Below are 12,744 nucleotides of genomic sequence, written 5' to 3'. Positions count from 1 at the left end.
AAAGCCAAACGGCTCTGTGAATTGTTGTTGACAGCAAGCAAGCAATTGAAAGCAATGGCTGCGGACGATCTCGACGGACAAAAACAGCAGGAGCTTCTCACGGGCCGGTAGTATCTAGTGCCTGAGGCACCCAGATCAGGCTGCGGGAGCTTCGTCACTCCAGCTCGACCTCGCCGCCATCACCAACCGACTAGCTGCAGCTGTTTCCTTCTCATTCCCGTCACCTTACTTATCCACTGCTTGTCCCGCATAGCTTGATAGGGTGAAGTACTTATCTCTTGATTCTACTTGGCCGTACCTCCCTCCAATCTATAATAACTCCACGCCGACACCATGACCGGCTTTGACTTCTCCAACTACAACCGCAACGCGGCTCTCCACGCCAAGGGAGTGCCTCTACCTAAGGCTACAAGTACAGGTACCACTATTGTGGGCTGTATATTTGACAATGGTGTTGTGGTATGTTATACAGGAATTCTGATAGCTATCTCCTGTGACCGTTGAATCGTCGACGCTGACCCTCATCACAGATTGCGGCAGATACCAGAGCTACTAGCGGACCCATCGTAGCAGACAAGGTACGAACCGACCATAACCCTACCATATCCTCCATCTTCCGCGGCAGCGACGGTTACGCGACAAATAGCCTTACTAATAGTACTTGGTGGGATATATAGAATTGCGAGAAATTACACTATATTTCGCCCAAGATCTGGTGTGCTGGTGCTGGTACAGCTGCAGACACGGAGTTCACCACCGCCCTGATTAGTTCCAACGTCGAGCTGCACTCCCTCTCGACCGGCCGGGACCCTCGAGTAATCACTTGCATGACCATGTTGAAGCAACACCTCTTCCGCTACCAGGGACACATTGGTGCGTATCTGGTGGTTGCCGGTGTTGACCCAACTGGCACCGGTCTGTACACAGTCCACGCCCACGGTTCGACAGATAAGCTTCCGTATGTGACTATGGGTTCTGGATCGTTGGCGGCCATGTCCGTTTTTGAGTCTACGTGGAAGGCAAACCTGAACCGCGAGGAAGCGGTTGAACTCTGTGCTGAGGCGATCAAGGCTGGTATTTTCAACGACCTGGGATCGGGTAGCAATGTCGACGTGTGTGTCATCGAGAAGGACAAACCCACGCAACTCCTGCGCAACTACATCAAGCCCAATGAGCGTGGTGAGAAGGAACGCAATTACCGCTTCCCCAGAGGCACGACGGCCTATTTGAACCAGAAGGTTATCAGCAAGGAGGATATGAGGAAATATGTTACTGTGGAAGAGGTCTCCGGTGACCCTAACCTAATGGAGGTGGACTCGTGAGTTAGGAAGTGAACCTATATTTGACAGAGCCTTATTATTTATTACACTGAATTACGCATGAAGGAATTACACGATGAGCATCTCGCGATAGTTTTGTTGTGTAGTAATTAGTAAAGAGCCTACGAAGATACAGGTGGAGACCCAGGTATCTTCTGACAGATAATAGGCGTTGAATACTAGAGAGCACATCTTCCGACCAATATTCAACCGATCGAATCTTATTTCCTAACAGTTGCATAATTGTATTTACAAGAATAATGTATAGTATACACAACGCAATAGACAGCCGGGTATAATTCATAATCGCTCCAGAAGATTCTACACGTAACAAGCGCTCCTCTCAAGTTTCGGAGAAGACGAATCGAGGGTCATTGCAACTCAAGCTGACTAACATACGAATCAGACTGGCCAACCTTCGGCACCATGATATCGAGGAATTCCGGTCCTTCGACTTCCTCCACAAGATCCAATATATATGCGTATTGCATTGATGGAAGGCGCAGCCCCTCCCTTCGGTAACGCACCACCCCAACATGGTACATAGCACGCACAAGGGAGGGCTTCACGGGCGCACCGTGTTTTACCAAGAAACGATAGAGCCACTGAATCAGGCCGTAGGCACGGCGTGCAGTCAGCTGCTTCGAGCTAGAGATAGAGATGGCGATGAGGTGCACCATATCAAGAGCGGCGTGGGGATCTGGACACTCGCTGGTCCTAGCTTCCGGATAGTAGCGTACAAGGGCCTTTTCCGAAGGGTCTGGAATAGGGCCCCATGATCTTGACAAGGCGATCTTCAGAGGTGTGTGACAACGGAGTAGCCGAATTAAAGTCCAGACATTTTGAGAATCGCCAGTACTTGCAATATGGATACTGTTTTCCACAAATGAAGGGCTTGTGACATTAATTTGCCGGACTAACCTTTCGAAGTCCGAGAAGAGATGAGGGACCGTCTTCCTGTAAGCATCCCCATTTGCGAAAATGTCTAGAAGGGAGACATTTGACGACTCTAGCCTATTAAATGTACGTCGAGTCGCTTTTGTCATCCGCTTTCCGGTCTTCAATTGAACGGTTAGCATCAGAAGGCCGCTAGGCGGTATACCCAGGTCATGAATTCCTCCTACGAGGCTGCTCAGGAAGCTCTCAGTGTTGACCCTGTCCACGCGACTTTTGTAGAGGCTTAGGAGACGGGATACAGGATAATCTGTGGCCCTCACAACTTGTCGCCATAGAGGCCCTTCAGGGAGGTACTCGCTAAAGGTTCGCAAAACCCAGAGTCGCAAAATAATCCTTTGTTGTTGTGTCAGGCAAGAGGTACTGGGTGATGCAGTGACCCGTATATCACTCCAGGGTGACGAGGAAACCAGGCTGGGGATATTCTGCAGACGGCGTAAATGGTCCTGCCACATCTCAAACAGGTGCTGTTTCCGGGACGGAGCTAGTAATTCGGTGACAGTGATTATACAACGAGAGGCCTCATCAGGTGTAAAGCAACTCAAGAGCCCCCTTGCGTAGTCTCTATCCGTTTCATGATCCAAGGAAAACTTCAGGAAACGGGTAATGAATAACGGAGCCCAGTAACGATCTTGTGTCGCGCTGATTATGTCTTTTGCCAAGACAAAAGAATCGTATAAGTCCATCTTCTCTAGCCCTTCCAGCCATGTGTCAATTGTTTCCTTATCCAGGTTTTCGTATTCGTAGATGTTGCACCTTCCAATCGCATCCCACATTTCCCTGAAGTAAGCTGTCAGAATTCTCGCGTCCCGTTGTCTCACCACAGTACCTCCGATTACTCTTTCAAACAGAACTCTTATGATCTGGCAGAGCTCATCTTCAGGTACTCTGCCCAGCTCCAGTGCTGCAGTAACGTTGCCTAGGAGAGCAGACCGTTTGGATAGGTCTGCCCCGCGAGAAACGAAATGCTCCACCGTGCAAAGATAATTCCCTGCTCCCCGAGTGTTCAGATGCGGATCATCTAGAAACCTAACGAGCTCGTCGGCGGCGCACTTGTGGTCAATCGATTGCGACACTAGATGCTCGAATATTGACCGGCTATAGGCAGGCTCCTGCTGAAGATCGATTCGCAATTTACGGACAACATCCTTGATAGCCGTAATTGTCTGACAGTCCTTCAGGGATTCCGCCAAGCATTGTTCGAGAGACGCCTTGTTGGCTATATATGAGGATCCCGGCCACCCAGATGATCTAGAGAATTCATTCGATTCGGTGGTCTCATTGTAGAAGGGGAAAGGATAAGCGGACGAGCCAATTGCGTAAGTAGCAGACCCTGAAAAGCATTAGATATGCTTCTGGAACCCAATTGAGTATATTTCTCTTATCCGATCGGCGCCTACCTTGAGCCTCCCGCGGTGCGTTCCGTGATTGCCCACCAACCCATTTCATGTGCTCCCGCCCATTGCGCCCAAACAAACACCCAATGTCATCCAGTGGGCCTGACCCTGCTAGACTAGCCAGTGCAGTGTTCCTCCTTTTTGCTAACCGTCTTCTTGCCTCTAAAGGTCCCGGCACTCGGCTCTCATAGCGTCGTTGACCGTTTGCGAACCGTCGGAACGTTGACGCGAGGAAATCTTCGCTGATCCATACATGATCAACTAAAGAGTGCGAAGAAGGAGGGACAGCATGCCTGTAAGCATGTCTACTGAAAGACATGAGGAAATGAAAGCATGCGACAGCAATTGATTGCCCCGGAGCTGTCGATAGCTATGGGTGACTAGAGAATCGTTGACGGAGGAAAGTTGATCACGAAGTTCCCCATTCAGATGACTAAGCTATGGTCCGCACCAACCACAATTGTCCGATTTACATACCTCAGGCTGCGGTACGCTCCTGCGCCCTTACATAGAATCTAAGATAAATGCAGCCTTGGATGTTCCTAGTAGAACGACAAAATTAGTCGTCTTATATTGCAAAGTATCGGCAAATAAGGCATAGCCTTTATGACACTGTATATAGATCGGTTCACGCAGATGTCTTTCCAATCCCAAGCTAGTTACTGCTTATTGACAGTCCCCAGCTCGGATGCTTTTTAGACATGAGGTATATTTAGCAGTGAAGGGAAATTGGAATAGCCAAAGAGGAACTGAAGAGAAAAGCAAAGTGGAGGAGAAAAGCAATAATGAAGAAAGAGGAAGAGAGCCCTGCACGCCTTCCCATGCAAAACTTTTTTCAGTCAATGGTATCTAATGCTAATGCACGCCAATGAAGCCAGCAAATCGAGAGAAAAGTAAGAAATCAGGAATGTAGATGAACAGGTAAAGTGGGAGAAGCGATGAGGCGATGTTTTATGGTTTTTGCTCCCCTGGCAATGGCTTTCTTCCTGTTACGACAAAAAAGTTCAAGTAACTGTGAACGTCGCGGTTCTGGATACTTTTCCTGACGTCAACCAGGAACACCTCAATTTCAGGTTTCGACCAGCCTAGGGCAGTAAGAGGTTTGTAGGACCATCCCGAAAGGGCTTCCAGCCAGTTTGTCTCATTCCATTTGCCTATTTCTTTCATGCGCGGGTCGGTAGGCCATGGGTTGTTCGGAACTTTCTTGATGCGTTCCTGTACATCCACAAATCCAACCTCTCTCATCCAACGCGCAATTCGGTGGGCTACGCGGAACTGCCGTGGCGGATCTGTGATCTGACCGGAGCGAACGTTCAGATCACACCAGTCTTGCAGAGCAAACTCACTGAATTTTTCGGGGTCGTCCGGTGGCATCGTGCCGTCATCGCACTTTGGTTTCGGATCGAATTCATGGCATTCCATATAACCTCCTGGCTTCAGGTGATTCAAAGCCTTGCGTAGGAGTTCTTTAAATGAGGGTAACGACCCTGACATATGTCCTGTATGGATGAGGTCAAAGTGGTCGGGGCCCCATAACCACTCATCTTCGGTGGCATCATCCACTAGAAAGTGAACGTTTTCAGGAACTTCGTTTGGTTGCACGGGTGAAAGATCGGTGCCTATAATCTCGGCTTCTGGGAAGATGGGCGCTATGCAGTACGAAAATGGTAAGGGCTTGCTCGAAAATGGCGTGGAGAGACGGAAGAAATACTTACCCATCTCGATGGGCCATATTCCAGAACCGGTGCCAATATCAAGGATTCGCTTGGGATGCTCTAGTGGAGCAAAGAACAGGCGTCCACCGTTGACCATTTTTATCAAGTGGTGTTGCATGTCCAACCGATCCAGTTCCTGTTCATCGTTCGGGTATATATACGCTAGAAATGTCAGTCAGAGAGCCCGGAAATAACATGTTGCCCAATAAGAGACAACATACATCCTTCATGGTACTTATGGTATCGTCTGCCATTCTCAATGGGGTAGTCTGTTACACTTGCCGTCAATGACTGAGTGTCGCTATTTTCAGTTGTTAGTTCCAAAATTCTCAAGCACCTCAACCCTATTTTATCCATGGCTGAGTTGGACAAGCATCATGAGGCGGATAGTAGAGACTTACTAGTCACGACTGGATTCCTGAGACATTGTTGGTTAGTGTCACTTGAGTGGTAAGAAGAAAGTCGACAAGGGCTGGATTCATGGGAAAGCAGCTGTTACTTTAACAACTGGCAGTGAAACAAAGGACTATGGGAAAACTAAGAAAGGGAAAGGCTTACAGTCGGCCTTCCACCCATACTGATGGGCTCTGCGCTCTGGGGCTAGCAAGTTGGCCTTGAGTGGGGTGGCTAATAGTTTTCAAAATCAAACAACCGGAAGGATTAGGTAAATGGAGAAGACAAATAGATAGGAGCCAAACTCGACGGCTTATTGGTGATCAATATTTACAAGAAGACTGGTGATAGAAATGATATTGATGAGGAATAATGACGATCCCAGTTATGTTAATTATCACCATATGGAATGCAGAAGGCGCATATGAAACAGCGTGAAATTCGATACTTTCGGTGCCACGGAACTAGAAACAGAATTATACTTAAAGTAGCCTGGTACTCGGTAGGCTCATGCCATTCCTCCCCAGCTAGTCTAGACAGGGGGGAACCGATCGTGTGGGTTAGGGAATCCGTTGATTTAGAAGGGTAACCGGACACCGTACGGAGTCTTAAACTAACTAAAGTAGTGGTCGGCTGCCTTTTCCTTTTTTTTTTTCTTTTTTCTTTCTTTTTTTTTTTTTTTTTTTTTTTTTTTTTCTTCTTCCTGGAACCCGACAGCCTGGATTAAGTTTGACTTTAGCAGGACGGAGTTAATCATAACCTAAAAGGATATGAGCGAAGAAAACCACTTTGTAATAGTAATGTGCTCAGGGGACGTTTAAAAGATGACGACGTTGCCGATAATTATTGGATAAATTCTTGTCCTTTCTATTAAGAATTTTTCAACCAGAAAATTCACAAGGGGCACAAGGTTTAGAAAATTAAATTAAAAAAAAATCTTTTTTTCATTTAAAAATAATAAGAGGGAAGAAAAACCATATAGAGTTATCAGGTCGATGCACAGCGTATCCGCCATACGTAAATACGATACAGGATGTGTCAAATTATCTTGAACGGTTCGGGCGGCGGCGGGAGAAAAAAAAATCAAAAAAAAAAAAAAAAAAAAAAAAAAAAAAAAAAAATCAAAACAAGAAATCAATGAGAAAAGTATCCACTGCTTTGGGATTTGAAAGAGTAGTCTTAAACTAGAAAGAACATACTAGAGCTGTTCTTCGGAAACTTTTCTTTCCTGCAGTGTACGGTCCAGATGAACGGGAACTACTGTAGGTGGTCAACTCACTCAACTGCAAGATGCCGACAACCATCATCTAAAGATATATATCAATTTGTTCGTCTAATGTCTGTGTACAACATTACACACACATGAGAATATCACGAGGTATCTCGTAAGCCCCTTCTCGAGAAGGCAAAAGGTCCACTGACCATGCGTAGAGAGCATACAGTTTGATATACAGTGTAGCACAAACTAATGCTCTGCCTTTAAGTCGGTTCCTTGTGTAACCACTATACCCCTGCCAGCTGGTCCCGGCTCCTCCTAAGAACCTACTAAGGAGGAAAAAGCACGGGCGTCCCAAGCTGCCGGGAGAGCCAGTGACGAGAACCGAGGACAATACGACATGGACAAATCAGCGGTGGCTTGTAAGTTGTAACTTCGATACGTCAGGCAGAAACGACCTACTCCGTAGTAGGGAAGAGGGTCCAGAAGTCCTTTCACACCGGCCAAGCCACGCTTATCATTGCTACCTAATAACAAAGTACTGTGTCTAGCTGCCAGGTAGTGGTAAGAGAGCAGTACCACTAGTACCGTAAAGAGGTAAGAGTGAAATGATCTTCAACAGAAGCCGGGATCCAATGACTGTTGGTACCACACTGCTGGGAATTTCTCATCCATGGGTCGCGTCTTATTCCGTAGGACGACTGGAGCCATTGGATGACGCTATGCATGTATTTGGCGTTGTCCTATCAAGATGACCGCGAATGATTTTATGGCTCGTCTGAATTCAAATTAATAGATAATTTAAAGAAAGAAAAAGCAAATATGGCCTAAGTCGACGAGGAAGCAATTCCCGAGTCCCCCTTCCCAACTACCCAGAATAGTTAGTGCTAGTCTCGGGCTCATCTTTTCTTTTTCACTTTAATTTTCTCCGTGGTGACACAAAGGTGAAGGAGAGTTACCGCTATCCAAGCTGTCGGATCCCTGACCCACCCACACCGACGGAATTACCCTCCACTTCTGTCCCACTTGAACTCCAAGTTTCTCAGAGCTTCTCCGCCGGGAGACCCCCCTTTATTATCACTATTTGAAATACTGTTTCAGTAGAAGACATCGTTAGTAATTTGGTAGAGAAATGAAACTTTTTCAGAAGATCGGCTATTATTATTGTTCCGCTGCTTTCTAGTATGTTGGTGATTATTATTATTATTATTATTATTATTATTATTATTCTCGTGTATGTATTATCGATCCACTTTTTCCAAACCTCAGAGCAAAACCCGCGCCGAAGAGTATTCTTCAAAATCTACGGGGTACACATTCATTTCCATATTCTCTCCAGGGTAAACTCTATGATATAGACAGGACATTGTTTTAATCCCTCATCGCAGGCTATAAAACCTCGCAAAGGACGACGAATCAAGCCTGTGGATAGTCGCAGGTTATCTTCAGCTAGGCGTCCTAAGATAAATATTGTAGAATGCTGCCCCGCCCATTAAGCCCGCAGCATCCGCTCGGGATAAGTTCGAGAAGAGCATTCACGCGAAACGAACATTGTATCCCTGGTTCAAAGTCCCGGGCGTACCATACATAAGGAATGTTGGTCCGACGCAAGTCGCCAGAGGGGCTTACCTATTCCTGCATCAACTAGAGTATTTCAGGAGAAGGACTGAGTAGATAAACAAACAGAAAACATACTTTACCTCGCGGTAACCGAGAATTTACCATGACCAATTGCGCTGAAATAGCTGCACCTGCGGCAGACGGAGTGTTTGGTGAATTACTACTGTGCTCAAGGTATGGTACCCTAAAATTTTAAGTACTCGGTAGTCGGTAGACCTCCACTGCTCGCGAATGCGATAGGAGGGCCTCGGTTGTATGTTTCCACTGGTTCCTCTTGGAGAATTCCTGTCGCCAATTGGTAGATATACATGCTGCATAGTAGAAGATACGACGCCTCAGGGATCTACTAGCCGCCATTCGGAATACGGCGATTGTGGATCTATTGCAGAGTACGGAGTAAGGATGTAAACAATAATTTTGCTGGTAGTAGCAATTATAGTCCAAGCAAAACTTCTATTGATATTTGCTGTTATAACAGCGGACACGTATGCAATCAAAACATATGCTAAGAGTAAGTTTCGTGGTACTCAGGCTCTATGCGGAGCTCACCACCTCCGATTCAACTCTCTGTAAATGTACGAAGTGTAAATGCACAACCAGGTACGGTTAGGGAAACCACTATCGAATGTAGTCTCATACTACCGTGACTCTATATACACGTAGGACATGCTCTTATATTGGGTATAATTTTGCAGCATTTTTGACGCGGCACGTAGTGTCGAGTATTGCACCGTGTACTCCATAATCTTCCCCATATAAATTCCCGAGTGCATCGGCGTTTACCGATTGTGACGCGTAAGGAATATAGGGTAAAATGTGATGACATTATCATTTTTTTTTTTCGCACGAAAGCCACAACTTTCAATGACATGGTGACCTCGGGAATTCTTCGGACGCCCTGGTCTTAGTAGAACGATGAGATAGACTACGCCACCTGCTCAGCTACTGAAGATCGTTACCTACTAGGTACCTCAGGAGTCCCTCCGTAGGGACGAAGAGTCAAATACAAGACTTTCGGAAGCATCTTACCTATTGCAAGGCTGATAAAGCGTGCATCAAGGCTGCAGCACCCCTCCGTAGGGGCGCTAGATTTCCAAGGTGCAGAAGGCTGTCGTGGACGCCGCCCAGAGGCCTTGAACTCTGACAAATCTAAGCAACTTATCCGAGCAATGGGGTGGAGACAAGTGCTGTCAACAGTCCATTGGTGATTCCTCTCGGAGGTTGGGATTTTCCAGCTCATCACTCCTCTACTAGTCCATAGTGTGCTGTTACTAGTTCCCAGTAAAGCATAGTGATGTTGGCTACTGCACGGTGGGAATATTCACCGGCTGGTAGATGAGACAAGTCATCTCAACGGCTGTTTGATCCCATCTTTCCCCTCTCATCTTGTGTACCACCGTGTGCCGTCCCATCTACGTGCCTTACCAATGTTCACAAGGCAGTTTCATCTTTTATTCCCAGCGTGAGCAGCCTTTGGTTGGCTTTAATTTTCGGATTACCGCCTTTAGGATATTGACATTGTTGAGAGACAAGATTCAGAGCGAAAATCGTAGGGAGAGAAAAGAATCAGGTGAAATTTTTTTTTCTTTCAATCAGACGAACAACGCCCCGGCCTTAAATCAGGCGGCCGACAAGCTGCCCGGAAATTAGGCGGAACTGTAACAAGCCTATCTCGAGTCTCCATATTATCCCTAGGCACGTAAGTATGCATGAGCTGAGCCGGGCTATACATTTATTTCATGCGTGTCGAGCGCCATTGTTTGGCTTCCAGCATGTGCTTCATCGGGCTACCACAGGGTCAGGCACGTACGAAGGTGCGATTACCCTTGTAGAAGCGATGTATTATACTGCATTAAGTAGACAACACTGTAACATGCTTTAGGAGAACTTCCAAGTTTTCGTTGTAAGTGTATGCGCACGTACTCCGTACGTATATACACCCATACAAAAACAGGCTTGTCCTTGCGAGTTGGATTCAATGTATTGCTTCTGTAAGGAAGAGCTATATTTTTGTCTGTCACTTAGAAACTACACACCGATCTCTGTGACATTTTCATGACGAAAAGCCCAACTGTCGGCGTCTACCTTGACTATTGAGTTTGAACCCGGTCACGAGCCCAGGGCTATGATAGTTTACTCTTTACCTCGTAAGGAAAAGGCAGTAAGGGAATCGCCAAGACCTACAGGCCCGGATCTTCGCCCATGAACAAAACATCCAAATGGCCATTGGATTACTGTGATGGATAGTGGAACTCATGCATACTCGCGACCCGAAATGGACTTAGGGTTAGTGGTTAATACTGTCGTCTCGTAGGTTACTAGGTGACCGGCTGTCAGCAACTCACAAACCGGAATGCCCGGTCCAGCCTCCACATGCAGGAATAGTACGTTGAGGATCCACGGCCCTGTCAAGAAAAGTAAGAAACGTCCAGAAGCTAAGATATCTCTCTCAGGAAGCACCACTAAACCGATCGTCTTTCAGCCGACAATATGTCATACGACTTGTTTTTCCATAACCAAATCCCCGGGTCTGGAGGATTCAAGGTAGTGACCTGGCAAAGCGAAGCTAAAGAAGCCGCTGCAGGGATTGTTAGTGGCACCCAAGCTGAAAGGATTCTTCCTCGCAAACCCCCAATTGGCATGGTCTATATGCACATCCAGCAGTTTCAGTGGGAGGGGAAATCTATCCACCAGACATTTCCACGGAAGCTCCTCCACCTATTCACCTTACAAGGGCCATGCATAAGTGCAATGGATCCTAGAGTTTTCTCAAATTTTGTCCTTGCCGGGGATGCATATGCACTTGTTGATAGGACGCGGCTGCATGAATGTCTACCTAAGATTCCGTCAAAAAGCAAAAATTAGATGTTACATCGCAGATTAACCCCATTTTTAGTTAACGCCAGTAGTAACGACCATCGGGGTTTGGAGCCACTCTGGTGTATCTTTGCTGTAGCATAGCCTGGTGTTGTGGAGATACCTAATTCAGTCATTGCTCGTTTAACTCTGGAAATTACTCCGGCACGCCAATAATGCAGATGAGGGTCTAGTTCGTCCTTTGACAGGTGGTAATATTAGCACTGGAGCCAACTTGGCGTCAGGATGAGGGGATATTCCTTATTAGTGTCCCTCGATACGGGGTATGAATGATAGTAGTAAGTTGCCTGCTACTTGAATTACACGTAATAATCCAAGAAACACCAATTTGTCATGGAAATTCCAGATAAGACTATAGCGTACATGTAATATTGGGGCATCTAGAACGTAAAAAGGGTGAAAGTAAGGAATAACCCGCGGATACGGAGTTCCTTTTCTCTAATCCACCCTCTTTAACAAGGTCTAACTTGCAGGTTAGGAACACAGATCCCTGCATCTATTACTAGAGGCAGGTCTAGTACTCTAACCTCATTGTGATCTGCTGTTAGTACGTTTCTCTCTCACATGCGTTTTATCTAGTGTCTTTTCTGCTGTGCTTGAGGCTGTAATGGTTTCCTGTCATTAGTACTATACATATGGTCGACCAGTTTTGAAACTTCTGTGATATACACTACAAAATGTTACTTATTAATATCCACCCTCCAGTAGTTACGCGAATTCACTCCCAAGGTGTTGGGGTTTACCCCTCAGATCAAAACTTTTTAATTGACAAATACGGCTAACCGTAGTGCTGTTGTAGGTTACAATGGCCAATCAAGCGCGTCTTGGGAATCAGGTAACGCGATAATATAAAGTTAAAAAGGATCGCTTCCGGACCATTCGGTCGGGTCGCGAATCAATCTGGGTGTAACACAAGGTACCGAGTACCTGGTATCTATAGACGTGGCCTTACTCCGGAGTAAGTGTCAGATTCTTATACCGCGGCGAAAAGTTCTTCCAAAAACTGCATTGATCATTCATTACCTGCCCAGAAAAGAATGGTTGGGTTGTACAGTACCTGAGCCTTTCGAGCAAGACGGAAGCTCGAGTTCTGAAAGTACAGTAAATCAACCAGAGAACGATGAATGCGTCAAAACTAGATATTAATCACATTACATACAATTCACGCCCCTTTCCCTACTATTATTCCCCAGTGTGGTTTCTCTGCATACAATAATTTCCTGAAGAAAGCATGCTGACACAATTTCGATGAT

The 12,744-nt window shown here is 46.3% G+C and overlaps 4 protein-coding genes across 4 annotated transcripts; 1 reads left to right on the top strand and 3 right to left on the bottom strand.

The window, feature by feature from the left end:
- Nucleotides 1-313: 313 nt before the first annotated feature.
- F9C07_2277473 (putative proteasome component Pup1) lies at nucleotides 314-1,322 on the top strand (the record flags this gene model as incomplete). The annotated part of the gene is made up of 3 exons (XM_041289676.2): nucleotides 314-459; nucleotides 531-578; nucleotides 678-1,322. Exons 1-3 carry the CDS (start codon nucleotides 334-336, stop codon nucleotides 1,320-1,322), a joined length of 819 nt encoding a protein of 272 aa, XP_041142762.1. The 5' UTR covers nucleotides 314-333.
- A 368-nt stretch (nucleotides 1,323-1,690) lies between these two features.
- On the bottom strand, nucleotides 1,691-4,032 carry F9C07_2900 (uncharacterized protein; the record flags this gene model as incomplete). Its single annotated transcript, XM_041289665.2, has 2 exons — nucleotides 3,674-4,032; nucleotides 1,691-3,606 (listed from the first exon to the last, which is right to left on the bottom strand). Exons 1-2 carry the CDS (start codon nucleotides 3,987-3,989, stop codon nucleotides 1,691-1,693), a joined length of 2,232 nt encoding a protein of 743 aa, XP_041142761.2. The 5' UTR covers nucleotides 3,990-4,032.
- Nucleotides 4,033-4,621: 589 nt separating this feature from the next.
- Nucleotides 4,622-5,742, bottom strand: F9C07_2901 (putative TAM domain methyltransferase; the record flags this gene model as incomplete). Its single annotated transcript, XM_041284714.2, has 3 exons — nucleotides 4,622-5,319; nucleotides 5,386-5,547; nucleotides 5,607-5,742. The coding sequence occupies 3 exons, from the start codon at nucleotides 5,740-5,742 to the stop codon at nucleotides 4,622-4,624; spliced, it is 996 nt and encodes a 331-aa protein (XP_041142760.2).
- A 1,157-nt stretch (nucleotides 5,743-6,899) lies between these two features.
- F9C07_2902 (uncharacterized protein) lies at nucleotides 6,900-7,082 on the bottom strand (the record flags this gene model as incomplete). Its single annotated transcript, XM_071511030.1, is given in 2 exon segments — nucleotides 6,900-6,962; nucleotides 6,978-7,082. 2 exon segments carry the CDS (start codon nucleotides 7,080-7,082, stop codon nucleotides 6,900-6,902), a joined length of 168 nt encoding a protein of 55 aa, XP_071363784.1.
- Between the last annotated feature and the right edge of the window lie 5,662 nt (nucleotides 7,083-12,744).

This window comes from Aspergillus flavus, chromosome 2 (genome assembly GCF_009017415.1).
Source record: "Aspergillus flavus chromosome 2, complete sequence".
Lineage (NCBI taxonomy): Eukaryota > Fungi > Ascomycota > Eurotiomycetes > Eurotiales > Aspergillaceae > Aspergillus > Aspergillus flavus.
The sequence above is the reverse complement of the archived record's forward strand: the minus strand, read 5'-3'. Positions and strand labels throughout refer to the sequence as shown.